General features: G+C 66.1%; 2 protein-coding genes across 6 annotated transcripts; both read left to right on the top strand.

Moving 5' to 3' along the window:
• Positions 1-3,903: 3,903 nt before the first annotated feature.
• Positions 3,904-12,358, top strand: PANX2 (pannexin 2). 2 transcript variants are annotated; one of them, XM_043881558.1, is made up of 3 exons: positions 3,904-4,369; positions 8,711-10,141; positions 10,519-11,905. In XM_043881558.1, the coding sequence occupies exons 1-3, from the start codon at positions 4,144-4,146 to the stop codon at positions 10,860-10,862; spliced, it is 2,001 nt and encodes a 666-aa protein (XP_043737493.1). In that variant the 5' UTR covers positions 3,904-4,143; the 3' UTR covers positions 10,863-11,905. The 2 variants fall into 2 exon arrangements, with proteins under 2 accessions (XP_043737493.1, XP_043737492.1); XM_043881557.1 differs by lacking the exon at positions 3,904-4,369 and having other exon boundaries at positions 8,120-10,141; positions 10,519-12,358.
• Positions 12,359-14,334: 1,976 nt separating this feature from the next.
• Positions 14,335-22,716, top strand: TRABD (TraB domain containing). Of its 4 annotated transcripts, none has more exons than XM_043881561.1 (9): positions 14,335-14,442; positions 19,040-19,106; positions 19,222-19,402; positions 19,729-19,895; positions 20,031-20,171; positions 20,566-20,676; positions 20,769-20,908; positions 21,117-21,476; positions 21,577-22,716. In XM_043881561.1, exons 2-9 carry the CDS (start codon positions 19,074-19,076, stop codon positions 21,752-21,754), a joined length of 1,311 nt encoding a protein of 436 aa, XP_043737496.1. In that variant the 5' UTR covers positions 14,335-14,442; positions 19,040-19,073; the 3' UTR covers positions 21,755-22,716. The 4 variants fall into 4 exon arrangements, with proteins under 4 accessions (XP_043737496.1, XP_043737497.1, XP_043737495.1 ...); XM_043881562.1 differs by having other exon boundaries at positions 14,340-14,442; positions 19,324-19,402; XM_043881560.1 differs by lacking the exon at positions 14,335-14,442 and having other exon boundaries at positions 19,324-19,402; positions 21,117-21,289; positions 21,365-21,476.
• The last annotated feature ends 3,662 nt before the right edge of the window (positions 22,717-26,378 follow it).

The raw sequence follows: 26,378 nt of genomic DNA, 5'->3' as shown, positions 1-26,378 counted from the left end.
CCATAGGTTGGATGAGTGACATGCACTACTCCGACGTTGGGATGAAAATTGTCTATGAGCAGGGGGTGGCCTGGAGCACTGTCAAGCTTCAAATGTTGAATGGAACGTCCTTCTCCACACAGTATGTCTCTGCCTCTGGGATAAAGTGGGAAAACCAGTCCTGGAAAACGGGCTGTAACCAGGCTTTGGGGTTACTTTTCCACACAACAGGAAGAGAGCCCTTGGCTGTTTTTCAGGACTCAAGGGCTCTCTGAGTGGTAAATTAAGAGAGGTTTCAGCTTCATGTTACCAGAAGCATTGCCACCAAACCGCAGAGTCAGCCTGTCCTTTGCTGCTTTATAGCCTGGCATCAGCTTTTCCTCCTTACCAATGTAACTTCAGCCTGGCGTCCTCTTCTGGTACAGTCCTGTCCCAGCCAGTTTAAAAACCTGCTCTGGTAAATACTCCCCTTCATCAATAATTTCTCGAAGCATGTCAGGAAATTCCCAGCAGCTACCATCTCACCCACTGCCTCAGCACCCACTTTTATGTCGTGAAGGCTGACTGACGCTGGCTCTAGCCTTGAACCCATGAAATCAGTCATGGATGGGATTAAAGGATATACCCTCTGATTCTCCCTTGTGGGTCTTCTTCAGGTCTTCATATAGACTTTTAGCTCTCTTAAATCAGCATTAAGCTGAGTGGGGCTAGGCGCTGGTGCTGGTCCTGCAGCCACATGCTGAGAAGGTTCTCCGTCTCCTCCGTCGCTTTCCCACGCCTCTGCAATGTTCTGGCCAACATCCTCTGCACAGCAGACCTCCACACATTCCACGACCTTGTCCTTACTCTTTAGAAGCGCGCCGACGGCTGAACTGTTCATGTTACGAGAGCGAGTGATGTCGACCATCTTTTCACCTCGCTCTGCTCTCCGTTATTTTCACTTTTGTCTCCATCATTGTTTCTTGGCACTTGTTTGCGGTACTAGCTACATTACCACTATTTTTGCACCTGCTTGCAGATACCCTGGCCGTTAAATAAAGACGCTGCACCTCTGCACTCTATAGCACTGCACAGTAGCGTGCACAGAAGCGCAACGCTCCCAGAGATGCGCTCAGTGCCAGCGCACCCCAGACGCGTGAGCCAGCGGGACTGCACGTGTGAGCTCACACCTTTGGAAGTTCACAACCTGAAGGCTCACACATACGGGACTCACTGTATCTGCAGTGCACCGAGGGGGTCATCTGTCCTAATCTGAGGCTGGGAACCCGAGCTTCCCCTGTGTTCTCAGGATTATTAGCTACATACTCAACACGATACACAGACATTGCAGATTTGCATAACAACATGGAAGTAAAACTGACTTAGAAATTCGTTATTAACAAGCCATCTGTCTTCATGGCAGAACACTACTTAGGGCCAAAATGAGACAGTATTCAGAGTGGCGCTTTTTCCTATTTTTCATCTTTGTTGATAGAAGAACTGGTAAAACATCACCTGAATAGAGATGAGAATGTTTTGCTGTAGCAACATCCCTCAATTTTCCAAAGTCTTTCATGTGTCAGAAGCCACATGTTACTGTTCTGGAGACAGAAATGACCACCCACTCCAGTATTCTTGCCTGGAAAATCCCGTGGACAGAGGAGCCTGGCGGGCCACTCCCCATGGGGTCACAGAGTCGGGCGAGGCTGAGCGCCACACAGCACAGTCAGCCCCACGCCGGCTCAGTCGCTCAGTCGTCTCGACTCCTCCGACCCCGCGGGCCGTCAGCGCTGTGTGTGTGGGTGTCTCGGTGTCTAAAGGTATCTCGGGGGAAAGGGCAGTCTGCCCCCTGCAATGCCGCCCCGCCCCAGAGGCTGGATTTGGGGAGGCTGGCCCCCCACTCTGGGCCGATGGGCCTGGGGAGGGTGCAGCCCCTGTTATCCACCTCTGCCCAAGTGGGGGGTGGGGGGAGCCACAGAGAGGGCGGGGGGCTCAGAGCGCTGGTCTGGGCGTCACCTCCACACCCAGGCCTCCTGGGACGACAGCGTCGGAGGGGCTGCTGGCTCCGGCTGTGCCCCCGTCCCGTGGGAAGGCGTGGGCCAGCGTTCCCACGGCGCCCACTGGGTCCTGTCACTCACCACTGCTCCAGCAGCGACTCTGCCACGTGCCACGGCCACATGCCCACTCAGAGCCCATGAGGCCCATGGTGTTCGCGGCACCAGGCTGGCTATAAAATAAACCAGCGCGACTTCCCTGGTGGCCCAGTGGTTGAGGATCTTCATACCAGTGCAGGAGACACAGGTTCGAGCCCTGGTTCAGGAGGATCCCTCGTGCCACGTGGCAACTGAGGCCACGCTCTAGAGCCCGAGCTCTGCAACAAGAGAAGCCACTGCAGCTAGAAAGGACCCACACGCAGCAGTGAAGACCCAGCACAGACCCACATAAGCTAGTAAAACACACCAGAGACTGGGCCCTCTACAGTGGGACTTCTAGGACGTGTCTAGGAAGCACCTGCAGAACCAACAAGACATTGCAGGAGAGACACAGAAGACGCCGCGCCCTGTTCACCAACAGGGTACTTAACTCAGTGTGGATTGCCACTTTCCCCATCCTGCAAATGTTCATGGAAGAGGAAAGGCCGTGACTGCCTAAGTCGTCATGGGAAAAGGAGGGCGCGGGGACCTGCCGACCTCTGGATCCTGCAGAGCCAGTCAGGAAAGCGTGCTGCTGTGGGGAAGGGCCAGCCCCTGACGGGAGGCGTCAGGCTTGGGGGCATTGGGGCGGGGGCGGTTATCTGAAAACAGGCAGCCCAGCTCCCTCAGTGAGCAGCAAAGTAAAATGACCTGGAAGCCAGGGGCAGGCGTCATTTGGGAACATTTGTAAATCTTTAAAAGCACAGGCATATTAAAAAGGTTTTGTGTTTTGTTTGTTTTTAAAAAGTGTGAACTTAAGGCTTGTGCAGGATAAACCCCCTCTTTGAACCTCTGGGCAGAGGGTAGGGAATTAGCTCACCGCAGTGACCCAAGGCCTGCAAATACTGGTACTCACAACATGCTTGGATGAATTAATGAAGCGGAAACTCCAACTGTGCTACATATTTTACAAAGACCACGCATACATCCCCTTACAATGGCATGGGTTCCTGCCATGAAAAAGTGAGTCTCGCCGGCAGTGGGCATGGAGGTGCAGCTGGTCTCTGCCAGGAAGACCTAACCCAGGAGAGTGTGCAGTGGGGGTGCCTGAGGGTGGCTACGCGGGTTCGGAGTGGAGGGGGTGAAGTTCAGGAAGGTGGCAGGGACCCGGGAGCCTGTCTGGAGAATGCCTTTGACAGTGGCAAAGGGACGGGGTGATAGGGAGGGAGGTGCCGGGCTGGAGAGGCCTTAGGGCCACGTCGCTAGGGGAAAGGGGACGCTCACCGGGGCCATGGGTCAGGGTGTGGGCGCCGGGGACGCCGGCTGCAGTGGAGGGGCCGCGAGGAGACGCCCCATAGCGTCCATCTGCCCGCCGCCCCGAGCGGGGAGGGGTGCCAGACCCCTCCTCTGTGGCCGCAACACCCCGGGTGGGTGGGGGCCTCAGCGCCCACCGTGGCGGCCAGGCATCGGTAGGGAGCGGAGAGGGACTGCGGAAGGCGGGCTGCGAACCCCTCTCGACCGCTCGGGCGGCTCCCGGACGCCGGGCTGGAAGAGGGGGGCCCGGGACGCCGCAGGTCTTCCCGCGTTTCCTCCGCGTGCGGCCGCCCCCGCGCCCCGGGAGAGGGGAGCCACCCCACCCGCTAGGCCTTTCCCTCTTTCCCACCCTGAGGAGGCGAAGGGACCAGTCATTGTTCATTCATTTTATTTCATTTAAATATTTTTTGCTAAGTCATCGCCGGCGCCGCATCTGCGTGCGGGGGGGGGGGGGGGGGGGGCGGGGGCGGGGGGGCGGAGCTACTCCCCGAGTCGCCGCAGGTAAACAGCCCCCTCCCCGCGGCGGGACCGCAGCCGCCGCCCGCCGCTCGGGGCGGGGGTCCCGCCGCCGCCCCCGCCGGGAGGACGCGCCGCGGCTGCAGCCGAGGCGGGGGCGGCGGCCCCTGCGCCTCCCGCAGCCCGCGTCGGCCCGGGCGGCCGGACCCCTGCCCGGGGGGCGGCGGCGGAGCGCCCCCCGCCCCCGCCGCGGGCCCCGCGCCCCGGGTCCCCCGCGCCCCCCATGCACCACCTCCTGGAGCCGTCCGCGGACATGGCGACGGCGCTGCTGGCCGGGGAGAAGCTGCGCGAGCTGATCCTGCCCGGCGCGCAGGACGACAAGGCGGGCGCGCTGGCCGCGCTGCTGCTGCAGCTCAAGCTGGAGCTGCCGTTTGACCGCGTGGTCACCATCGGCACCGTGCTCGTCCCCATCCTGCTGGTCACCCTGGTCTTCACCAAGAACTTCGCAGGTGAGGCCGGAGGCTAGTGGCGGAAAGGGCACAGGCCCTCTGAGGTCTCCCTCGCTGACCCAGCCGCCGCGGGCCTCCTCGCTGGGACCCGCAGTGAGCGCGGTGCCCCGGGTCTCCCCGCAGAGCCCCTGCATGTGTTGCGGGTCGCTGGGGCTACCTCCCCACGTCTCTCGTTGCTGGATTGATTTTCCCTTCCCTTGGTTCACACTGGGTAGAGGGTGCTGCGGTCTAGGCATCAGGAGACATGGGGTCTGGCCTGGAAGAGGGGGGACCAGGAGGGGAAGTGGGCAGGGTCTGAGAGGAGGAGGAGTGGCCAGGTGGGGACCGGGAAAGGAGGCTGCAGGTGATGAGGCCCGGGGACACGGAAGACCACTGCTGGGTGGGGTCCTGGGGCCAGGTGTGGAGTGAAGACCCTGGGACGTGGGCAGATTCTTGTCTGGGGCCCAGGGATGCTCCAGCCGCTGGGAACCTGGGTCGGTCTTGGGCAGAAGCCCAGCAAGCAGGCAGGGCCTGGAGGAGCAGGCAGTGAGGGCACTGGACCACGCTGGCCTCAGCAGGAGGCTGAGCCTGAGGCTGATGCAGGGAGGAGAGGGCAGGGACCACGGCAGTGTGCTTGTGACGAGCGGTCAAAGGCCCGGGTCCGCAGATGCGGTCCTGGCTGGACTCAGTGTCGGGGCGCTGAGGGCCCTCTGAGAAGCAGTGACCCCAGGTGAGGCAGAGGCGGGGAGGAGTGGGCTCCTGGGGCCATTGTCCTCCCGGGGGGCCCACGGGGGTAGGTGGGTGGGAGACTGGAGACAGGAGACAGCACCCCCACCCAGGGTCTGGCTGGCAAGCGGTCTCAGGGTCCAGATGTCCAGGGAGGCCCCTGGGCACCCATCAGCCCGCGCAGAGAGGGCCCTGGGGCAGCGGGGTGGAGCAGCTCTCCCTGAGGGACGCAGCCAGGCAGCTTTCTCAAAGGCCTCTCCTTTAGGGGTCTCTGTGACCAGGGCGGACACTGTGCAGGCTGCCTTGTCTGACCGCTGGGCAGGGCACGCCCACACCCACATGCTCAGACACTCCCGGTCGCGCGCGACCTGTCCCCTCAGCACAGAGTCACCACCCCCTGCAGGGTTTGAGCCCGGGGGTGGGGTGTCCTGCTGCAGCCAGAAGGGTCCTTGTCCCACCCCCCGGGGCCCAGCTGGGCCAGGGGCACCTGGTGCCCAGACCCTCACTTGCTGCCCTGGTGTGGGGGGTCCCACCCTATCTGCCTGTTGCAGACTGGGCGAGTGCATGCTGGATGTCCGGCTCATAGTGAGGAGCCAGCCAGACGGGACCTCCCTGACACCAAGGCCTGTGCACGTCCCCCGGCTGGAGGGTGGCTGATGGTGGGAAGATCCTCATGGCTCCATAGATGCCGCCCACCCTTTAGACCTGCTCTGTGACAGACAGAGGGGACAGCCAGGGGCATAGCTGAGCAAGAGGACCACGAGGAGGGGAGTTGAAGGGTTGCCAGTTTCTCCAGGGGCTTTTCCGATGGCTCCGTGGCAAAGAATCTGCCTGCCAATGCAGGAGACACAGGAGATGCGGGTTGGATCCCTGGGTCAGGAAGATCTCCTGGAGGAGGGCATGGCAACCCACTCCAGTATGCTTGCCTAGAGAATCCCATGGACAGAGGGGCCTGGCGGGCTGCAGTCCACGGGGTCACAGAGAGCCGGACACGACTGAGCGCACAGCACACAGCAGGTTCTCCAGGCGTCACGCGGGCCCCGGGCAGAGGGGACCAACACCTGCCTTTTCCTAAGTAGCCGGATACAGCCGGCTCTGGCTTTATTGTGCTTCACAGATACTGCGTTTCTCACAACTTGAAGGTTAGTGACAACACTGTGTCAAGTCGTTTATTCAACAGCATTTGCTCAGTTCACATCTGTGCTGCATTTTGGTAATTCTCACAATATTTCAAATTTTTCATTATTAATATATTTGTTAAGGTGATCTGTGAGCAGTGATCTTTGATGTTACTACTGCAAAATGATTACGATTCACTGAAGGCTCCGATGATGCATAGCATTTTTTAGCAATAAAGTGTTTTTAATTAAGGTATGTACATTCCTTTTTAGACGTGCATACAGTATGCAGATATAGACTACAGTGTAGTATAAACATTTTTACATGCACTGGAAAAAAAAAGTGTGTTACTTGCTTTATCAAGGCATCTGGAGCCAAACCTGCAATGTCTCTGAGGTGCCCGCAGGTAGGCAGGGACTCCAAGGGTACTGGGGTGCCCAGGGGCTGGGAGGACCCTGGCCACAGTGCCATCCTCCAGAAGGGTGCCCTTCGCGGGCTGTCTGTGTCTCGGCCCCCGGCAGACACCTGTGCAGACCCTGCCGTGTCTGAGTGCCCAGGGCTCAGGCTCCGTGGCCCAGCAGTCACTGCACACCCCCCACCCCCGGGAGTCCAGCCCAGGTCCTGGGCCCCTGCAGGTCAAGTCAGGACAGGTGGCCGCCGCTCCTCCAGGGCAGGGTCCTGAGGCGCCTGGGTGCCACACGTGCTGGGCGCAGTCTGCTTCGCAGTAGCCAGCGGGAGGGGGAAGGATAGAGATCCTGGAGAAGAGCCCGTGGGGCGCTGGGCTGGGCCTCCCCTGAGCTGGAGCTGTTTCCCCTCCCTGCCGGCAGGCAGGGCTGGTGGCGGGCGTGAGAGGACCGGGGGTGGGGGCCAGCCTCGATGCACAGAGGGGCTCAGCTCCCCTGTGCCTGCAGCACCATGGCCACGGGAGAGGTCTCCCCGTGCCCCGGGGCCCGGCCGGGGCCTGGACCGGGGCACCGCCCCCCAGGGTCCCTTTCCCCAGCGGAGAGCATCTCCTGGCCTGGAGTTGGCTGTAAGGACAAAAGTAAGTGAATGAAATGCTATTTTCTCAACCGCGACGCGGGCTCCTGTGCCTTTTCCATGTTCTCGGAGCCTAACTCACCACCAAATCCGTGTCCTTGTCAGGGGGCCCTGGGCTGTGGGAACAGCGTTTCCTGACCTGCCCCCACCCCAGTGCCCCCGCCTCATCGCCACCCCCAAGCCCGCTCGCCCGCGTCCCTCCTGCCCCCAGGCCCCTGACTCCCCAGTGCCCGCCAGGCTGAGTTTGAGGTCCGCATTCCCGGAACGAGCCATGGGCCCCGCTCTGGCGATGCTGAGGCCCGAGGCCTCCAGGATGGCACGAAGCTAAGACAGGGTGGTGGTGGCCTGAGGCCTGTGCGTGTGAGAGGGAGGTGGTCTCGGCTGGCTGGGCCGAGGCGCATAGAGGGTGTTTGTACCCAGAGGGTAGCCGGCCCCTGGGCCCCTGCGAGGCACCAGCAGTGACCAGCTGCCTCCCCAGTCAAGGGCCGGCTTCGTGCAGCCGGCCTTGGGGTGGGGGGCCTGCACAGACAGACAGACAGACGGGCACGCTGGTCCCCACAGCTTCGTGGTCTGCGTCTCCTGGGCTGAGAGGCTTAAGCTGGGGGAGAGGGGGACTTAGCGGCCTGCCCTGGGGCTCTTCAGGTGAGGGGGAGGGTGCCCGCTGTGTTCAGGTTGGGGCGCTGCCTCCTGCCAGTGAACGCTGCCCTCTAGGTGAGGGGCCCTGGGCGCCGGCGCCTGCAGGAGGGCACCCCCGGCTGGAGCCCAGCCTAATAGCGCAGTGACCCGGCCTTCAGGGCCCAGACCACCCTGCCCTGAGGACAGTGCCGAGGAGGCCAAGCCCTGCCCTCTGGGAGACCCGGGGTGGGGGCCTCGCCTCCTGCTGTGGTCTGTGCCTGTCCTCACCTAGGGAGACAGTTCTTCCTGCGTTGGGGCGGAGCTCTCACCCTCGAGTGTTGGGCAGACACCGGGGTGTGGGTGATGACTCCTTGCTGTCCGATCCCTGGAGTGGCTCCCCTGCCCACCCAGCGTCCAGGGACCTCAGGCCTGCCCTTCCCCAGGACAGTGGGTCTGGGGGGACACCCTCACCTCTCACAGGCAGGCGCCGCTTTTGCTTTTCTTCAGTCATGCCCCCATAACCTCTGGCCAGGGAGGACTCGCCCAGGGCACCTGCCCTCCTCAGGATGGGTGGTGGTGCCAGGCCCCGGGGAGGCCCCGGGCTCTGGACTCTGCCCTGTGTGCTGGGGGCAGACGTGGTGGCACCTGGAGGGAGGCCTGAGGTTCCAAGTGCAGACCTCTGCCCCCCCAGGTGGGTAGGGCTGTACCCTCCACCCCAAACCGCAAAGCTGACTGCGGTATGTGGGGGCGGGAGGGGGTGTAGGAGGAGACCTCGTGGGACACAGCAGAGATGGGGAAGGCGGCTAGGGAGCCGCAGACCGGGAGGGGTCCGATGCCCCAGCGCCTTCTCCTCTCCCCCCCCAGAGGAGCCCATTTACTGCTATACGCCGCACAACTTCACCCGCGACCAGGCGCTATACGCCCGTGGCTACTGCTGGACGGAGCTGCGGGACGCGCTGCCCGGCGTGGACGCCAGCCTGTGGCCATCGCTGTTCGAACATAAGCTGCTGCCCTACTCGCTGCTGGCCTTCGCGGCGATCATGTACGTGCCCGCGCTGGGCTGGGAGTTCCTGGCGTCCACGCGCCTCACCTCCGAGCTCAACTTCCTGCTGCAGGAAATCGACAACTGCTACCACCGGGCGGCCGAGGGCCGAGCGCCCAAGATCGAGAAGCAGATCCAGTCCAAGGGCCCGGGCATCACGGAGCGCGAGCGGCGCGAGATCATCGAGAACGCCGAGAAGGAGAAGAGCCCCGAGCAGAACCTGTTCGAGAAGTACCTGGAGCGCCGCGGCCGCAGCAACTTCCTGGCCAAGCTCTACCTGGCGCGGCATCTGCTCATCCTGCTGCTCAGCGTGGCGCCCATCTCCTACCTGTGCACCTACTACGCCACCCAGAAGCAGAACGAGTTCACCTGCGCGCTGGGCGCGGCCCCGGGGGGCGGCCCGTCCGTGCGCGTCACCTGCAAGCTGCCGGCGGTGCAGCTGCAGCGCATCGTGGCGGGCGTGGACGTCGTGCTCCTCTGCGCCATGAACCTCGTCATCCTGGTCAACCTCACGCACCTCTTCATCTTCCGCAAGAGCAACTTCGTCTTCGACAAGCTGCACAAGGTGGGCATCAAAACGCGCCGGCAGTGGCGCCGCTCCCAGTTCTGCGACATCAACATCCTGGCCATGTTCTGCAACGAGAACCGGGACCACATCAAGTCGCTCAACCGGCTGGACTTCATCACCAACGAGAGCGACCTCATGTACGACAACGTGGTGAGGCAGCTGCTGGCGGCGCTGGCGCAGTCCAACCACGACGCCACGCCCACCGTGCGCGACGCGGGCGTGCAGACCGTGGACCCCAGCGCCAACCCCGCCGAACCCGACGGCGCGGCCGAGCCGCCCGTGGTCAAGCGGCCCCGCAAGAAGATGAAGTGGATTCCCAGCAGCAACCCGCTGCCCCAGCCCTTCAAGGAGCCGCTGGCCATCATGCGCGTGGAGAACAGCAAGGCTGAGAAACCCAAGCCCGTGCGCCGCAAGACGGCCACGGACACTCTGATCGCGCCGCTGCTGGACGCGGGCGCGCGCGCCGCGCACCACTACAAGGGCGGCGGGGGCGACGCGGGGCCCGCGACCGACAAGAAGCACGCCCGCCACTTCTCCCTGGACGTGCACCCCTACATCCTGGGCACCAAGAAGGCCAAGGCCGAGGCCGTGCCCGCCGCGCTGCCGGCCTCCCGGAGTCAGGAGGGCGGCTTCCTGTCCCAGGAGGACGAGTGCGGGCTGGGCCTGACAGCGGCGCCCGCGGCAGGTAGGGGCCGGCAGGGCGGGGGCAGGGGGCCGTGAGCGGGTTAAGGATTGCGCCATCCGGGTGGACGCGGGGGCAGGCAGGGGAGCCAGCTGCGGGCGTGACCCCAGGCGGCTCCCTCGCCCCAGGGCCCCGGGAAGCAGCAGGGATGAAGGGCTGGAGAGGGGAACACACGGTGAGGTTGCTCAGCTCCTGGAGAAGGTTCTGGAAACAGGCGCCCCTGCTCCTGGGGCAGCCAGGGTCCATCCAGACAGGCCACCGTGCTGGAGGGCTTCCGCGCTCCAGCCGGCCGGGAAGGAGGGGCGGGCAGGGCGCGCGGGAGGGGGGCGCCGCAGGTGGGGCGGGGGCTGCAGACACCCGGTGCTCTGGGCTGTTTGCAGACGCGCCGCTCCCGGAGGAGGAGGTCCTGTACTCAGCAGAGCCAGCCCGGGGCGTGCTGTCCCCCGGGGGCCCGTTTCACGTCTGCTCGCCCCCTGCCGCCCCTGCCACCGCCCCTCTGTCGCCAGCCAGCCTGGGCAAGCCTGACCCCCTTGCCATCCTGAGCCGCAACGCCACCCACCCGCTGCTGCACATCAGCACCCTCTACGAGGCCCGGGAGGAGGAGGACGGGGCCCCCCGCGCCCCCCAGGACGTGGGCAGCCTCATCACCATCCCTCCCCCGCAGCAGATCCTCATCGCCACCTTCGACGAGCCGAGGACAGTAGTGAGTACCGTGGAGTTCTGAGGGCCGGGGTTGCATGACAGCGAGGCCCTGCTCCCAGCCGCGTGCGGAGGCGGCCTTCGCTTCTCCCGGCACTGCCCACGCGCCCCGGCCTCCCGCCCGCATGCCACGGGTCTCAGCACCTCTGCCCCCCGGTCCCCCGAATGGCATCGTCGGGGCGCTGGCTGGGTCCGGGGCTGGCCGGGACCCCGTAGGAGCCCAGAGCCGCCCCCTCCCCCCAGCATCAGGCGCTCGGCTGTGAGATGAAGAATTTATTTTTTTAGTTGATTCTGTTTGGGGCCTGGGATGCTGGCCTGTGAGGGGCCGGGAGGTGGCAGGACGACTCAGGGGGGCGCGGGGGGGTGGGGTGGCACCTCAGCCTTAGCCCGCCCCTGCAGGGATGTGCGCCCTGGTGGGAGGGGCCGGGCCCCCTCCGGTCAAAGGTCAACATGCACTTTCTCCTCATACCCCGACCACCTGTCCTTTATTACTGTATTATGATTACTGTAACTAGCCAGTACATTTATTATCCGGCGGCTTCGGATGCCTTTAAATCAAAGGATGTCGTGCGTGTGACTGTGCGAGCGTGCCCGCGGGTGTGTGTGAGAGCCGGCGAGCGTGGAGCGTGTGTGTGAGTGGGCGTGGGGTGAGGCCAGTGAGGGCAGGAATCCAACGCAATAACCACGCCTCCTCCAGGCCACCTGAGGGGCCCCAGCGGTCTGTGGGAGCCCCGGGCTGGCGTGGGCGGGGCTCCCCATTACCTCAGCCAGGGGGACATCATGACAGTGTTAGCAAGGTACCGAGCATCTCAATAAAGATTATTCTGATACCCCCGGGTCCCGAGTGCTGCGTCCCCGCCAGAGGCCCAAGCTCCGGCTGGGGCTCTGTCTCCCTGCACGGGGTGGAGGTGCTGGGGGGCAGGGCACCGGGAGATGCCCGCTGCCCTCCGGGGCTGCGCTGCAGCTGAGCCAGGCCGTGTGGTCCTCGCCGGTGGCCTCCAGCTGCCTCACGTGCATCCTGGGCCCCTGGGTGAGTCCCTGCCTCAGTGGAGAGGGCCTGGCCCCCGGGAAGCCGCCCCCATCAGATGCTGGAGGGCCCAGCTGCGAGGTGCACCTGAGGCAACAGCCAGGGCTGGCGGGACTCAGGAGGGCTTCACCGAGGAGGCACCCGTGTTGCGGGGACTCGGGGTAGGGGGCTTTCGGGATGCAGGTGGGGGTGCAGCCGGTCCGAGGAGTCACGAGCCTCCCAGGCCCTGGCAGGGAGGCCCTGGGGGCCTGAAGACAGGTGGCTGGGGCAGCCAGGCCAGGGACCCCGGGGCTACAATCACAAGGGGGCTCGGCGGGGATTAGAGTGGGACCATCTGCTGCACCGTGTGGAGGGCCGACAGGAAGACCCTGGGCAGGCCCTCTCTGGAGCAGCCCCCGCTGGGCGCCGTGCAGATGATCCCTTGCCCAGGGGCGGCATCCTAATGGGTTTCCATCATCACTCGGGGACGGTGAGGCCCGAGATCGGGGGAGGCCGCCACTTTACAGACAGCTCCCGAGAGGAGGGCCCCAGGACCGGGCAGCAGGCAGGCAGGAGGACGTGTGGGCAGGGCCTTTCCTGGGGTCTCCACAGGGAGGGCGCATGTGAGGCAGGGTGAGCAGGCTCAGGATGGGCCGGCATGAATAGTCTGGTGGGGCTCGGGCAGGGGGCTGCCCCTGGCTGCCGGGTGCCTGGCCCTGGGGATCCCGAGGGCGGCACCAGGACACACAGGAGCCTGAGGAGGATGGGGCGCCATGCTCCGGACGTCCCCTTGGCCTGTGAAGCTGTTCGCCGGCTCTAGGAACTGGCCGGCTCTGGGAGGGCTGGTCTCTCCAGGGTCAGCAGGGTTCCCAGCCCTGCCCCAGAAAGCACTCACCCACACCTGCTGCTCTCCGCTGCCCAGCGTCCCAGGGCACGTGGCCCCTGCCCCTCAGGCTGGCACTATCTCCACGTGTCTGGGGAAGGTACCCAAGGACCCACGCAGGCTGGGCCAGCCCCGCAGGTCAAGCAGCTCCGTGGTGATGGTGACCCCAGCACCAGGGCCAGGGTGCCCCCTCCCCAGGAGAGCGGCTGTGCCCACCTGGGAACCCAAGCCACCCTGACCTCAGGCCCCCCCACCCCTGAGGGCTGGAGGGCAGCCCCGCCTGCTCACGCCCACGCAGGGCCTCGCTGAGAGTGGAGGTGTGCCCGGCGCCCACAGGCGTGCACTGGCCAGTGTGTGCCCACCAGTCGAGGCAGGGCTGGAGCGCCGCGGCCTCTGAGCCCTGGGCTGTGTCTCTGGCAGGACTGCTCTCCCCCAGCCCCGTCCCTGAGCCAAGGCTGGCAGGATGTTTCGGGCCCAGTCTCCTCCAAGGCCTGGGTTGGCTGGGGAACAGAGGGAGTCAGAGTCCCACTGAGGCTGACCTCCTCCTGCGGGCCGGGGCTGCACCTCAGGGGAGCGGGCAGAGGGTGCCCGACGGGAGCTGTCGGTCCATTACACACGGTCCACAGCCGGTCCTGGGCAGGGCAGCTGGGGGCGCCCTCCCTCTCCCGGGAGGAGGGGCGTCAGGAGAACCTCCGACCGCACCCCGGACAGCCAGGACGGGAGCCCGGGCCTGCATCAGTCACACCAGCCCAGCGGGGGCGTCTCAGCCAGGCCGGCTCTCCAGCGGGGCGACGGCCTGGAGTGAAGGGCAGCGCTCCACCTCTGCCGTGTGGGTGGCCAAGGCGGCGGGGCGGGCAGAGCCAATCTGTGCCATGCCGACCGGACAGAGAGGCTGGGCCCAAGCTGTGGGCCAGGAGCCTGGAAGCTAAGGGTCAGCCTGGAGCCTCTCCTGACAGCTCAGCCTGCAGGCCGGGAGCTCACCCTGCTCGAGGCTGGACGGGGCGTCTCAACTCAGAACGGGGGAGCCCGGGACCCGCAGGGGCGCCAGGGCGGGGCGCACCCCCTTCGTGGAGCTGACCAGGCAAAGCGGATGGGGCCGGCCTCACTCTGGGCTCCCCGTCCGGCTGCGCGCCCCCCATCCTGCCCGCCCTGCCCCTGCCCGCACCTCCCCGGACCCCACCCGCCAGGCCGAGGGGGCGCCCAGGCACCCGCACGGGCGCGATCTGCGGTCTGGACTCTGCTCCTAGCGTTGCATTGATGGTTCTGTATCATAGCAGGCCACACGAACATCCACTCCCTTTTCCCGACCGGAAGCTGAGGCCAGAGAATTTCGGGGCGCTTCGCAACGCCTCCCCACTACGGCCGCAGGCCTGGGACTTGAACCCACGTCCTCGGCCGCCGCTAAGCCCTCGGAGCCTGGTGCGCGAGGAGGGGCCAGGTGGTGCTCCTTGCGCGCGGCCTCCTGGGAAGTGAAGTCCTCGCACAGTCGCGCGCGGCCCCCTGGGAACTGTAGTTCGCAGGCGCGGATCGGGCCTGCTGCAAGCGCAGGCAGACGGCGCGCCGGACTACGCTTCCCGGCAAGCCGCGCGCCCCGCCCCCCGCCCCGGCCGCAGTCAGTCTGGCCGCCCCGCCCCGCCCCGCGGCCCTGGCCCGCCCCGCCCCGTCCGGTGGGCGACGCGCCGCATGGAGGCCGGCTGAGGAGCGCCGCCCCGCCTGGTACGCCGCGCGGCTCGGTTCGGGGCGGGGGGGCGCGCGGGGCGCGCGGGACAAGGGGGCGGCGGCGGCAGCGGGGGCGGTCCAGACCAGGCCCAGTCGTCCCGCGGCACGCGGCCCCGGGCCGGACGGTCAGCGCCGGCCTCCGCGGAGCGCGCGGGGCTGAGGGAGAGGGCGCTGTGGACTGGGGGCGGGGCCGGGGGTGGGGACCGGGCCGGGTCGGGGTCGGGGTCGGGGCCGGGGCCGCGACCCGGGGTGGCGGCGGTCCGAGCGGGCAGCCCGGCTCCGCAGGGGCGGCGACGTGGCCTCGGAGGGGGCCCTGGGCCCTTCGCGGCCCCGGCGGCCTCTGCCCTTCAGGCCGAGGAGTCGGGGCTGCCATATGGAGCCCCGGAGCCCAGACTCCGAAGCCCGGCGCGCTCTACTCACCTCGATTCTGGGAGCAGCTTTATTGAGATGTAACTTACACGCCGCAAAGTTCTCAAATGCGTCTCTGTGAAAACTGTCCCGAGAAAGAAAAGCGAGGCTCACGGAGAGCAGGAAGTCCTCGGCGTCACACTTGGGGTGTCAGGGCCGCCGCAACCGGAGATGGGGGGCCTCCAGGTGTCTTCCTCTGGGCTCTCGGGAGTCCCCCGGAGAGGAGGGTGTACAGGCCACCGGCTCGCTGCGCCCCCGTGAAGGCGGCAGTGTCTCTGGGCTGTCTTCCTGGCTGTCGTTGCCTGCCCCCTTGTTGTGTGACTGGGAGGGAGCCCCCTGACCTTGGCGCCACTGGGCAGCCTTGCAGGGTGGTGGTGATGCTTCCGTGTCAGGCCTGGGGCAAAACCGCCAGGAGAGGGTCCAGCATGGTGGGCAGGAAGGACCCCACCCCCCAGTGCCTCCGAGGAGGTCAGCATGGGGACCCTCACTGGGCAGAGTGCAGGTTCCAGGAGGGTTGGCCAGGTGTGCTAGGCCTCCAGCTCAGGTGTGACTTGACCCTTTACCCATATCCCGACCTTTGCCACAGCTCCATAAAACAGCCTGCCAGGCCCGGGGGGGTTCCGGTGGCTTCAGAAGTGGGGGTGTAGGGGTGTAGCTTCAGGCCACACTCTGCTGCCTCCCACTCAGTCGTTTTTCTTTACAGCCTGTTGTCTGTCCAGTTTGGGATCCCTGACCTGAGCAGGCAGGCCTAGTGGGCTGGTTGGGAGCTGGTTTTTCTGGAAACTCCATCTGGCGCTGGTCAGCTCTTGGCCAGTAAGGGGAAGCCAGGCTGGGGTCTGGGAGGCATTTCTGGCTTCCTGATTTTTAGAGGCAGATGGGAGGGAACGACTGAGTGTGATCATGACAGAATACCACCGATGGGGCTAAAGCAACAGTTTCCTCACAGTTGTGGGGATAGAAAATTCAAGACCAAGGTTCCTGCTGCCTTGGTTGCTGAGAGGAGCTCTTCCTGGCCCCAGACAGCTGCCTTCTCAGCATGCACACTCCCAGACCAGCCCTCCTGGGGCTCTTCCCAGGAAGGCTCTAGTCCTATCCTGGGGCCCAGCCTCGTGACCTTCTCATCTGAGTCATCTCCCGGAGCCCCTGCCTCCTAATTTCATCCCATTGGGCTCAGGGCTTCAAAATATGAATTAGAGGGAACACAGCCCAGTCCATAGCAGTGGGACCCTGAGAGGAGATGGCAGCCCATGGTCTGGCTCCCCGCCGGCTGCCTGCTGTCCTGGGTCTGTGCTGCATGGGGCACTCAGCAGGCTGTTTGCTGCGCTAACACCTCGTCCAGCAAGAGCGCCTGACACGTTCCCTGGGGGTCCCCAACGCAGGCGGGGCTCTCCCTGCCTGTGAGCCGGTGCGTTCTCTGGTGAACCTGGCAAGATGGGTCCTCTTGGGGGTCAGGGGCTCCCTGGCATTTGGAGTCTGTTTCCCATAAGTGTGTGGGTGGAGCCAGATCACAGTTACGCCCCTTCTGCGGAGGCGCCTCCTGGTCCTCCTGCCCCAGGGACGGACGCCGACATGCCATCTGAGCGCGGCACACCCTGTGCCCATCATGGGACGGCTGGGCGGCTGCTCGAACCACCCCGGCCCTGGAGGCCGGAGGTAGGCGTCTGGGCAGGTTGGGGGGGCTCCTGAGGCCGCACCGTGCCAGGTGGCAGTCTGAGAGTGGACAGCCCTGCGGACATCCCCCCGCAGCGCAGTTGCTGACAGCCCAGGTGCCTGTTTGCTGGAGGACCGGCCTCAGGCCACCCAGCTCAGGAGGCCTCCCCAGGCCGCGCTCCCTAAGTCCAGCGAGGTAGTGACAGCTGCTGGGGTGCGGGGAGAGCACCTGGATCGGGCGGAAAGTTCTGCTTTGTGCCGGCTCCCCAAGGGCTCGGCATTGTTGGCTGGGTTGCTGGGCGGAAGCCTGGCGTGGGCTCCCTGGGCCTGGGCGTGGAGCCTGGGGTCTGCTGGGCTGGGCTGCCAGGACCTGTCGTCCAGAAATCCTGTGGCCAAAAACACCACCTGCGGGTGTGAGGAGGTGGAGGCTGGGCCCTTGCGCCCCTCCAGGCAGCTGAGAGGTCGGGTCCCGGCTGTAAAGATCTGAGGGTGCGTCATGCTGGGAGGAGGGTCGATGACCCTCTGAACTGGTCCTGAGTCCGCCAGGGGCCCTGCCTGAGCTTCCGGGAAACCAGACCCTGGGAAGTGAGAGACGCCTCTCAGGCCAGGTACCCGCCCTGGGGCACTCCGAGTGCTGGGTCTGGGTACTGTGGTCGTGGCCCAGCTGTCTGGGGGCTCATGGCCCGTCTGCCCCCTGGGACAGAGGGTGGGTCTGGGGGGCCAACCAGACTGCGGCCCCCAGGCCCCAGGGAGGGACACTGAGGCTCACTGGCCTGCCTCCCGCTGGCTGTCACACAAGCTTCCCGGGACAGCACAGACGCTACCTGGAGAAGCTTCTCTGATCCTCTGGCACCATGTGAAGGAGACCCAGGGGGCTCTCCTGGGTCTGCTAGGGAACCTGAGAGGAGGGCGGGCCAAGGCAGACACCGCAGAAGCAGCTTCCTGTTTCTGTTCCCGTGGGGCCTTTGGTCTGTGAAGCGGGAAGGAGGCGGCCCTGGGGCTGGTGAGGCCGGTGAGCCGCCCTCCGCGGGGACCGGCCCCTGCAGCGTGGCTGCTGCTCCGGGTGGGGGGCGCCGGGGCCCGGCCTGCTCAGAGCCCACGCTGGCCCCCCGCCCCCCGCAGAGGCCCCGGCTCTGCCTGCTGCTCCTCGGCCGGGGCCTCACCCGGGGCCTGTCAGTCCCTCTCGGGACCCTTCCCCCGACTTCATTCCTGGGAGCCCCAGGCCAGGACGCCGGTGCTCCGAGAGGGGCTGGGAATGGAGCCCGGGCGAGAGTTGGGCCCAGGGTCACAGGGTACTGGGGGGAGGAACTTGACCTGGTGTCGTGTTTATTTTATGGTCTGTATTTCCTCTTCGTTGTGAAACTGGAGCTGATGGGGCCTTGGGCATGTCCTGCTGCCTGCGTGGACCTCCTGGGGGCCCCCCGCGGTTCACATGTGACCGCGTGGACGCGAGAGCCCACCACGGTGCTGAGCCAAAACCAGATCAGAATCGCTGCTCACGTGATGGTCCCGTCACCTGTCAGATTCTCCAGTGGGCTCAGCCCGTGGGTGCCCCGCAGGACCCCAGCTTTAAGCTCAGCTGGAACCGAGGCTCTTTCAGTTTCTGGTTTGTTTCCAGAGGCACCTTGGGAGGTCTGGGTGACTGATGTGGGGCAGGCACTGCTTCTGTCCTCAGTGGGGGCGGACAGAACGCCATGTCCCAGCCCCTGACATCCCACCCACCCCCGCAAACACCCACCCCATTCCTGATACCCCCACCCTGCTCCCTGACACCCCAGCACCCCTACCGTGTCCCTGACCCCACACCCCGCCCCCTGACACCCAAACACCCCTACTGTGTCCCTGATACCCCCACCCCGCCCCCTGACATCCCCACCACCCCCTGACACCCCACCCTGCCCCCTGACACCCCCACTGCCCCTGACCCCCTGGTTTTCTCAGGTGAGAACAGTCTTCCTGGGTCCAGCTCCTGGCTGGCCTCTGGTAGGAACAGTGCAGAGGCTCACGGACGACCCAGGGGACTTGGTTTCTGGCTCAGCTTCTTAGAAGCAGGCTGGGTTCTCAGTGACGCCAGCACAGCCAGGCCATCCCCGATCCCTGCTCCCTGCGCCTCCTGAGTCTCTGCTCACACCCGTGTGAGACTCACACCCATGCCGACACTGCTGGGACGTGGGCGTCACTGCCCATGAGAGCAGGGCTGTGGCCACGTGGCCTCCCACGCCGGCCCCACACACAGACTCCCTCCCACCGCTTGGTGTCATTTTTTTAGGGAATTTTATAAATTTTGTTTTTGTTCCGAAGTCAGAACGGAAGCACCCAGGTCTGGCCAACTCCCCCATGGGGTGTCCCCCTGCCGGGCAAGCAGAGCGGGCGCGTCCCAGCTGTGGGCGACTCCAGGCTTGCTGCCCTGGTGTCCCCGCTCCGCGCCCGGGGCCCAGGGCTTGCCTGCGGGTCGTTCCAGACACCGGAGGCCCTGGCACACTGATCCCGTGCCCGGCCCTGGGGCCCTAGGTGAGGACGGCCCCTGTTTCCTCAGGCTTCACGCGTCACTGCCAGAGCTGCTGCCAGCCATGGAGGGGCCGGAGGAGCAGCCGCCCCGCGAGGTCAGAGGCTGGGTGGGCTCGGGGGATGGGTGCAGGGTCCCCGGGGCTCCCGGGGTCACACCACCCTCTGTGCCCAGAGGCACCTCACTGGTTTTCCCACTGTGTTGCTGACCAGCTGAGGGCCACGCTGGGCGCCATTGGGAGCGTGTCGGGGGCACATGCCCCGCGGTCCCCCAGGCCGGGGGCAGCACAGCCTCAGCGCCTCCTCCCTCTGCAGGCTGACACGGAGCCCGTCGTGACTTCAGGGGCCTCAGAGGCGGTGCCCAGGGTGCTCCCCGGAGACCCCCAGAACCTGTGTGCGTGCTCCCCGGGTCCCCGTGGGGTGGGGCTTGGGCGGGGTGACCTCCCGAGGTCGTGGTGAGCCGGGGCCCCGACCCAGCCTGGGGTGTTCAGGGGTGCTTGAGTGGGAGCCCCCTCCCCTCCTCGGGTTGGTGGGCTGGGGGCTTCAGAGTCGCCCTGGAGCCCATGGGCCCTGCCGCAGCCTCTCCTGGGCGCCTCGGCAGCCTGGGGCTCCCACCCAGGCCCCAGGACGCTCATCCTGGTGGGTGAGGACCAGAGGCTCCAGACTGGGAAGGACCCCGTGTAGGCGGGCGTCCCTGAGCGGGGGCTCGCTGTCCCGCAGCCGACGTGGACGCGTTCAACCTGCTGCTGGAGATGAAGCTGAAGAGGCGGCGAGAGCGGCCCGACCTGCCGCGCACGGTGACTGAGCTGGTGGCGGAGGACGGCAGCCGCGTGTACGTGGTGGGCACGGCCCACTTCAGCGACGACAGCAAGCGGGACGTGGTGAAGGTGAGGCCGCCCCTTCCCGGCTTCACGTGCAGAGCGGTGCCGCGGCCCAGCCGTGGGTGGGGTCGCCGCGGGGCAGGCGCGTCCGGGGCGGGGCTCTGGGCCGGGCGGGGCCCTGAGCTGGCGTGTCCGCCGCAGACTATCCGGGAGGTGCAGCCCGACGTGGTGGTGGTGGAGCTCTGCCAGTACCGCGTGTCCATGCTGAAGATGGACGAGCGCACACTGCTGCGCGAGGCCAAGGAGATCAGCCTGGAGAAGCTGCAGCAGGCCATCAGGCAGGTGCGGCCATCGGGCGGGCCGGGCCCGGGGCTCTGCCCGAGGGGCCGGAGGAGAGCCGGCTGGCGCCCCACCCCCGAGGCAGGAGCTGCTCTGGTCCCGGGGACCCCGGGGGTGCTGGCAGGTCGCAGGGGTGGGGAGGGGGCTTCAGTGTGTCCTGGGGCCGCAGGCCGAGACCCCCACTGCGTGTCCCTCCCCGGGGACATAGCACCCAAGGGAGATGTGGACAGGGGAGTCGGGTTTGGGCTGGAGGGCTGAGGGCAGGGGGCTCCGTGGGGCCACGGGCAGGCCGCCGGCCCAAGCCTGCAGGCCGCTGGCGTGTGGTGGACACGCCTACCGGCGGCCTGCGGAAGGCCGCCCCCTCGCGGCTGACACGCCCCCCGCCCCCCCAACGCAGAACGGCGTGGCGTCCGGGCTGATGCAGATGCTCCTGCTGAAGGTGTCCGCCCACATCACCGAGCAACTGGGCGTGGCCCCCGGCGGCGAGTTCAGGGAGGCCTTCAAGGAGGTGGGCCCAGGCCCGACTGGGGGCGGGGGCTCGGGAGTCGTCCCGGGGCCTGGGGTCCCCCACCGACACTCCAACACCCCACCTCTACCCAGGCCAGCAGGGTGCCGTTCTGCAAGTTCCACCTGGGCGACCGGCCCATCCCTGTCACCTTCAAGCGGGCCATCGCTGCCCTCTCCTTCTGGCAGAAGGTCAAGCTGGCCTGGGGCCTGTGCTTTCTGTCGGACCCCATCAGGTAGGTCCGCTCAGCCTCCTGACTGGGGATGCGGCCAGCCGCCTCATGTGACCCGCAGTGACTGCCCCGCCGTGAGGCCTGCTCCCGAGTTCCCGGGCTGGGTCTCCTCGTGCAGAGCCGCCCCTCCCCTCCTTCCATGGGGTCCAGATGGGGGCGGGGGGGGCCCCGCCCTGGGCCCACCGCCTCAGCGCCGGCCGCCTCCCCCCAGCAAGGACGACGTGGAGCGCTGCAAGCAGAAGGACCTGCTGGAGCAGATGATGGCAGAGATGGTGGGTGAGTTCCCCGACCTGCACCGCACCATCGTGTCGGAGCGCGACGTTTACCTGACCTACATGCTGCGCCAGGCTGCCCGCCGCCTGGAGCTGCCGCGCGCCTCTGACGGTGAGCACAGCGCCCGCGGGCACGGGGCCCCGCAGGGAACGGGGGTGCTCAGGTGTCATGCGTCTCCCACCCCAGCCGAGCCCAGGAAGTGCGTTCCTTCCGTGGTGGTGGGCGTCGTGGGCATGGGCCACGTACCTGGCATTGAGAAGAACTGGACCACCGACCTCAACATCCAGGAGATCATGACGTGAGTGCTGTGCCCCGCACGCCCCCGCCCTGCCGCCTCGGAGTCGGGCTGGGGGCTGGGACCGCCCCCTCAGCCAGCCCAGCCCGCCCTCCCTCCCCAGCGTGCCCCCGCCGTCAGCCTCGGGCAGAGTGTCCCGCCTGGCCGTGAAGGCCGCCGCCCTGGGCCTGCTTGGCTACGGCCTCTACTGGACGGGGCGCCGTGCCGCCAGCCTGCTCCTGGCCCTGCCCGCCGCCCGGCGCTGCCTGCAGAGGCTCTGCGATGCCTGGCCGCACAAGTAGCAGGACAGACTGGAGCCAGCGCCCGTGCCGGGGCGCCCCTCGGGGGTCTCGGCCCAGCTTCTGCCCGCCCCCAGCCCGCCCAAATAAAAGAGTTGTTCACTGTCTGAGCTCGGGCTTCCCCGCAGCCCCTCCGCACACCCGCTGTGGGCTGTTAGGAGGCTCACGGGCCGGGACGAGCCGCGGGGCAGGGGCAGGGGCGCGGGAGGCCGGCCAGCCCCTTCCTCACTGTGCCTTCTCTCCGAGGCGGGCTGCGGGGGTGTCTCGCAGGGGGTCGGGGCCACTCCCTGGGGGCAGGCTGCGGCCATGCAGCCTTGGGGTGTCCCCTGGGGGCGACTTGGCCAGGCTCAGGCCCCAGGAAGCGCCAGCAGCAGCTCTGCCTGCAGAGATTCTGTGTTTTGGGCTTTTAAAAACGTCTGAAACTTTTTTACTCAGGTAATTTTAACTTAAACTGAAGCAAACGTCAGGAAATACTAGCCTTAAATCTGGTTGGGACCTAGCACATCTTTTTCTTGAGTCTCAGTCCTGGGAAGATGAGCTTGTAGGGCACGTCCGCTCCACTGTGGGCAGCCAGGCCGGCCCCGAGCCTGCCTCCAGCTGCCGGAGGCCCAGGACCCCACCCTCCCGGGTGGCTGACCCTGCTACCTGTGCAGCTGGCGGACGGACCCGGGGTCTCCCTTGCCCTCTGGACAGACGGTGGCTGCCAGCAGGGCATCCACCTTGCACGGGACCCAGCCTGGGCGCAGTCGGGCCCCACACCGCACTGCCCTGTCGCCGCCTGTCCGCGTGTCTCCTGGTCTCCTGTCGGTGGCGTAGCACCTGGGGCCCACGGCCTCGTCCGATTGTGTGTGTTGACTCAGTGTCCAGATGAGGTGAAATCCACACCACGGGCTGGACCAGGTCATTGTCATTCACATGCTCGTATACCCGTCCCTTAGAAACTGAAATAAAATCTAATTTTGGAAGCCGTCTTGTGAAATATGTGGGAAGGGGGCTCAAGTGACAGGCGGGTCGGGGAGGCGCCAGCGTGCTGGGGGCTCCCCCCACCCCCGCGGGGCCCTGCCCTCACCCTGCGGCCCACGCTGCCGTGCTGCCCAGCCCAGCCCAGCCCAGGCGGGAGGAGGCGGGCCGGGACCCGCAGCTCAGATCGGTCCAGAAAGCCCAGAGCGGAGAGGGGCCTTCCCCCCAGAACACACGCTCACCCACCCGACGCGGGCCTCTGTGCTGCTCTGCCCCGGGCCAGCTCAGAGGGGCCGCGTCCAAGGCCAGTAAGAATGGCCAGCGGGCACAATGAGCTGGGGGCCCCAGGGCTCCTGGGCCTCCCCCTGCCAGGGCTCTTCTCTCCACTGGTACAGGCAGTGGGCTGGGACCCCCAAGGCCTGGCCGGGCCTGGGGGGGTGGGGCAGGAGGGGCCGAGTGGATGCTGACCCTTCACCCCACAAGTCTGCACCCTGTAGGCCTCTCGCTGCCCATGAGGACCCTGTGGGGTCCCTGCCCTGAGCAGCCCGGGGAGGGGCAGACAGGGACCAGGCTCCTCCAGCCCCAAGTTGGGGGGGAGGAGGGCAGGAAAGCCAAGGCAGGCAGGTGAGGGCCACATGGGACCCACTGGGTGACCACGGCAGTGGGGGGAATCCAGGGTGGGGGCAGCCTCTTCAGGAGGAGGCAGCCTGACGGTGAAGGGACGGTGACCAGGTCATGAGTCACCTGCTGGGTCACCTGCAGGCCCTTTTGGGGCCCTGGTCCCCGGAGTGCTCTGAGGCGTCCTGGCCGCGTCTCTCAGGGAGGGGCCGCTCTCAGATCCTGGTGGAGAATCCCAGGCCCAGTGGCGTGTGTACCAGCCTGCTGGGGAGCCCGCACCCCCTTCCAGGATGTGGCCGGCAGCCCGGGGGGTGTGGACTCTTGTGTCAACTTTGGTAAAAACAAGAGACGTCACCGTCAGAGGTTGGGAGGGAAGGCGGGGGCCAGCCATACCTGCCCAGAGACCACCCTCAGGCGCTAGCTCCTGGGGTGCAAAGGCGAGGAGGAGATGAACCACAACGCCAGATACAAGTTAGGTATAAAATAACTGCCAAGCCTGAAGCCTGGAGAGTTACTTGAATCTTCACCCTGGGAATTTTTTAATGTATTCCAATGCAAGTTTGTATTACATTGACAAGCACAAAAGCAACAAGGTTTCATTTTTCAAATGTATGACAAGTACTTGGAGGAGAGTGGACTGACAACCAAGGGAGAGCCTATGGGCCCACCCAGGCGCTCAGCATAGGAGATGCTGGTGTCCCTGCCCCCACCTGGCTCCTCTGCGAGGGGGGCACAGCCAGTGGAGACTGGGGCCGGGGTGCCGCTGGACTCTGAGAGGTGCTGGCAGAACTAGAGACTGGGTCCCAGGACCTCGTCGGAGAACACAGCAGGGGTGGCCAGTGCGGCAGGCCTGAGCCTGGGGCCCCCCCACGGGTGACCCCTGAGCCTGGGGCCCCCCCACGGGTGACCCCTGAGCCTGGGGCCCCCCACGGGTGACCCCTGGCCAGGGCAGGAGCACATCTGGGTCCTGGCTCCCCGCCCAGCCTGCGTACCACGCTGCCGGCGGACCTGCTGGACACAGACAGCCACACGCTGCGGGCCCACTGCGACAATGACCGCGTGGACCTCCTGGACCAGTTTTACTGGCCGCCCCTTGGCCTGTCCTCGGCCCAGGTGAGTGCCTGGGGGGCTGGGGGCTCTGCTGACACCCCCCTGCCCACAAGCACCCCGTTTTGCTGACACGTTTTCCAGGCTGGGGGCGGGGGAGAAGGCTGAGGCCCCAGAGACCCAACTTCTCGGCCTACCGCTGCCAGCCTATGCGCTCTGGGAAAGGACGGTGCTCCCGGGGCGGGGGGGGGGGGTTGCTGGGGGCCCAGGGTCCATGATGGAGGTGCAGTCAGGGCCACATGGGGTCACGGACAACAGGGGGCTGTGCACACACACTGGGGCCACCAGGCCTCGCGGCCTCACTCAGCGCGCCTGCCTGTCGGCTGAATTTCCAGACAGGAGCCAGGAAGGGGCCGGCTCAGCCCCACACAGCAGGGCCGCGTGGGCCCACCTGCACAGGACGGACTCGGAAGGTCCAGAGGCCAGACGGCCAAACGGGGAGGCAGAGTCAAGGCTGCAGGGCAGGGAGGGCCACTGCCGCTCCTGGGTTGACCTGCTGGGACCACTGGAACCAACCAGATGTTCCCTCTGCTGTGCATGGCCAGTAGGCACCCACAGGCTGTCAAAACCCAGTCCCACCAGGTTCCAGAGTGCGGGCAGGGCAGGGGCTGAGGGTGGGGGGCGCAGGTCTGGAAGAGGGAAAGCTCAGGCCGGTCTCTCAGGCAGTTAGGAAGGAGGCTGGGCACGGAGGACTCTGCCCGCAGGCCAGGTGAGGAGACCCCAGGTGGGCCCAGGGGTAAGGGCAGCAGTCTGGCTGCAGGAGGCGGCTCTGGGTGCCGAGCACCACCAGACCCTCACCGCATTGGGGGCGGAGCCAGCAGGGCAGAGCGGGGTCACACGAGGTCTGGGAGCCGCGAGGTGGCCCCTGGAGGCAGTTCTGGAGAGCCCCCCATGTCAGAGGTGGATCGGGGCTGCTGGACAGAGCGGCCTGGACAGGAGGGCGCTGGGAGTTTGTCCAGGTCTCAGGTTTTGCTCCGGAGAAGGCAATGGCAACCCACTCCAGTACTCTTGCCTGGAAAATCCCATGGGCAGAAGAGCCTGGTGGGCTGCAGTCCATGGGGTCAGGAAGAGTCAGATAGACTGAGCGACTTCACTTTCACTTCTCACTTTCATGTATTGGAGAAGGAAATGGCAACCCACTCCAGTGTTCTTGCCTAGAGAATCCCAGGGATGGTGGAGCCTGGTGGGCTGCCATCTGTGGGGTTGCACAAGAGTCAGACATGACTGAAGCGACTTAGCAGCAGCAGCAGCAGCAGGTTTTGCTCTGGGCCCGGGTGGGCGGGGGCTTGGGAACCCCTCCGAGGACCACCCTCTCCAGGCAGGCATCAGCGGGTCACCTGGGGGCCCCACACGACTCTTCTGAACAGAGTGACCCCGGAGTCACTCTGCACACTGACCCCACCTCCTCACCTAGGGAGGCCCTTCGAGGCCAGGCTTGGCCCTCCCCACCCCGCGCCCGCCCCAGCCTCCTGGGCGTCCACCCGTGTTTTCTGGGGGAACTGCGGCCCGGATCAGCACAGCTGCCGCCCTCCCAGCGCGTGGTGAGGAGAAAGACACAGGAGAAACAGGAGAGTAAGAGCCTGCTTACTTCAGAGAGAAGCGCAAGGAAAAGCACGGGGTGACCGGAGGGAGGTCGGACAGGCAAGCGGAGCGGCAGAGGGCGGAGGGGCAGCGGGACAGCCGGGCGCCGGCTCCCAGCCGGGGGAGGGCAGCGGGAGGGGAGGGGCGGCGCCCGGCCCGCCGGAGGAGCAGGCGGCCGCGCCCCCGGCTTCGGCTTCACCCCGGGGCCTTCCTGGCCCGAAACTGCCCCCTGACTTCCGGCAAGATCTTGACCAGCGCCGCCGTCTTTCCCCCCTGTCTTGTGCGCGCTGGGCAAAGGACAGTCAAGGGCCAGACCCCAACAAAGCTGGTCCTGCTTCACGCGGAACTGCGGGGCACTCCG

The sequence above is a fragment of the Cervus elaphus genome, chromosome 22, assembly GCF_910594005.1.
Source record: "Cervus elaphus chromosome 22, mCerEla1.1, whole genome shotgun sequence".
Lineage (NCBI taxonomy): Eukaryota > Metazoa > Chordata > Mammalia > Artiodactyla > Cervidae > Cervus > Cervus elaphus.
The sequence above is the reverse complement of the archived record's forward strand: the minus strand, read 5'-3'. Positions and strand labels throughout refer to the sequence as shown.

Excerpts from the sequence above, each read along its gene's own strand:
- PANX2 (XM_043881557.1), top strand. The coding sequence starts at position 8,413 with ATGGGTGGTGGTGCCAGGCCCCGGGGAGGCCCCGGGCTCTGGACTCTG. Across the intron at positions 10,142-10,518 it reads GACAGCGGCGCCCGCGGCAG|ACGCGCCGCTCCCGGAGGAG; the intron begins GTAGGGGCCGGC and ends GGCTGTTTGCAG.
- TRABD (XM_043881561.1), top strand. The coding sequence starts at position 19,074 with ATGGAGGGGCCGGAGGAGCAGCCGCCCCGCGAG. Across the intron at positions 20,677-20,768 it reads TCAGGGAGGCCTTCAAGGAG|GCCAGCAGGGTGCCGTTCTG; the intron begins GTGGGCCCAGGC and ends ACCTCTACCCAG. Across the intron at positions 21,477-21,576 it reads AACATCCAGGAGATCATGAC|CGTGCCCCCGCCGTCAGCCT; the intron begins GTGAGTGCTGTG and ends CTCCCTCCCCAG.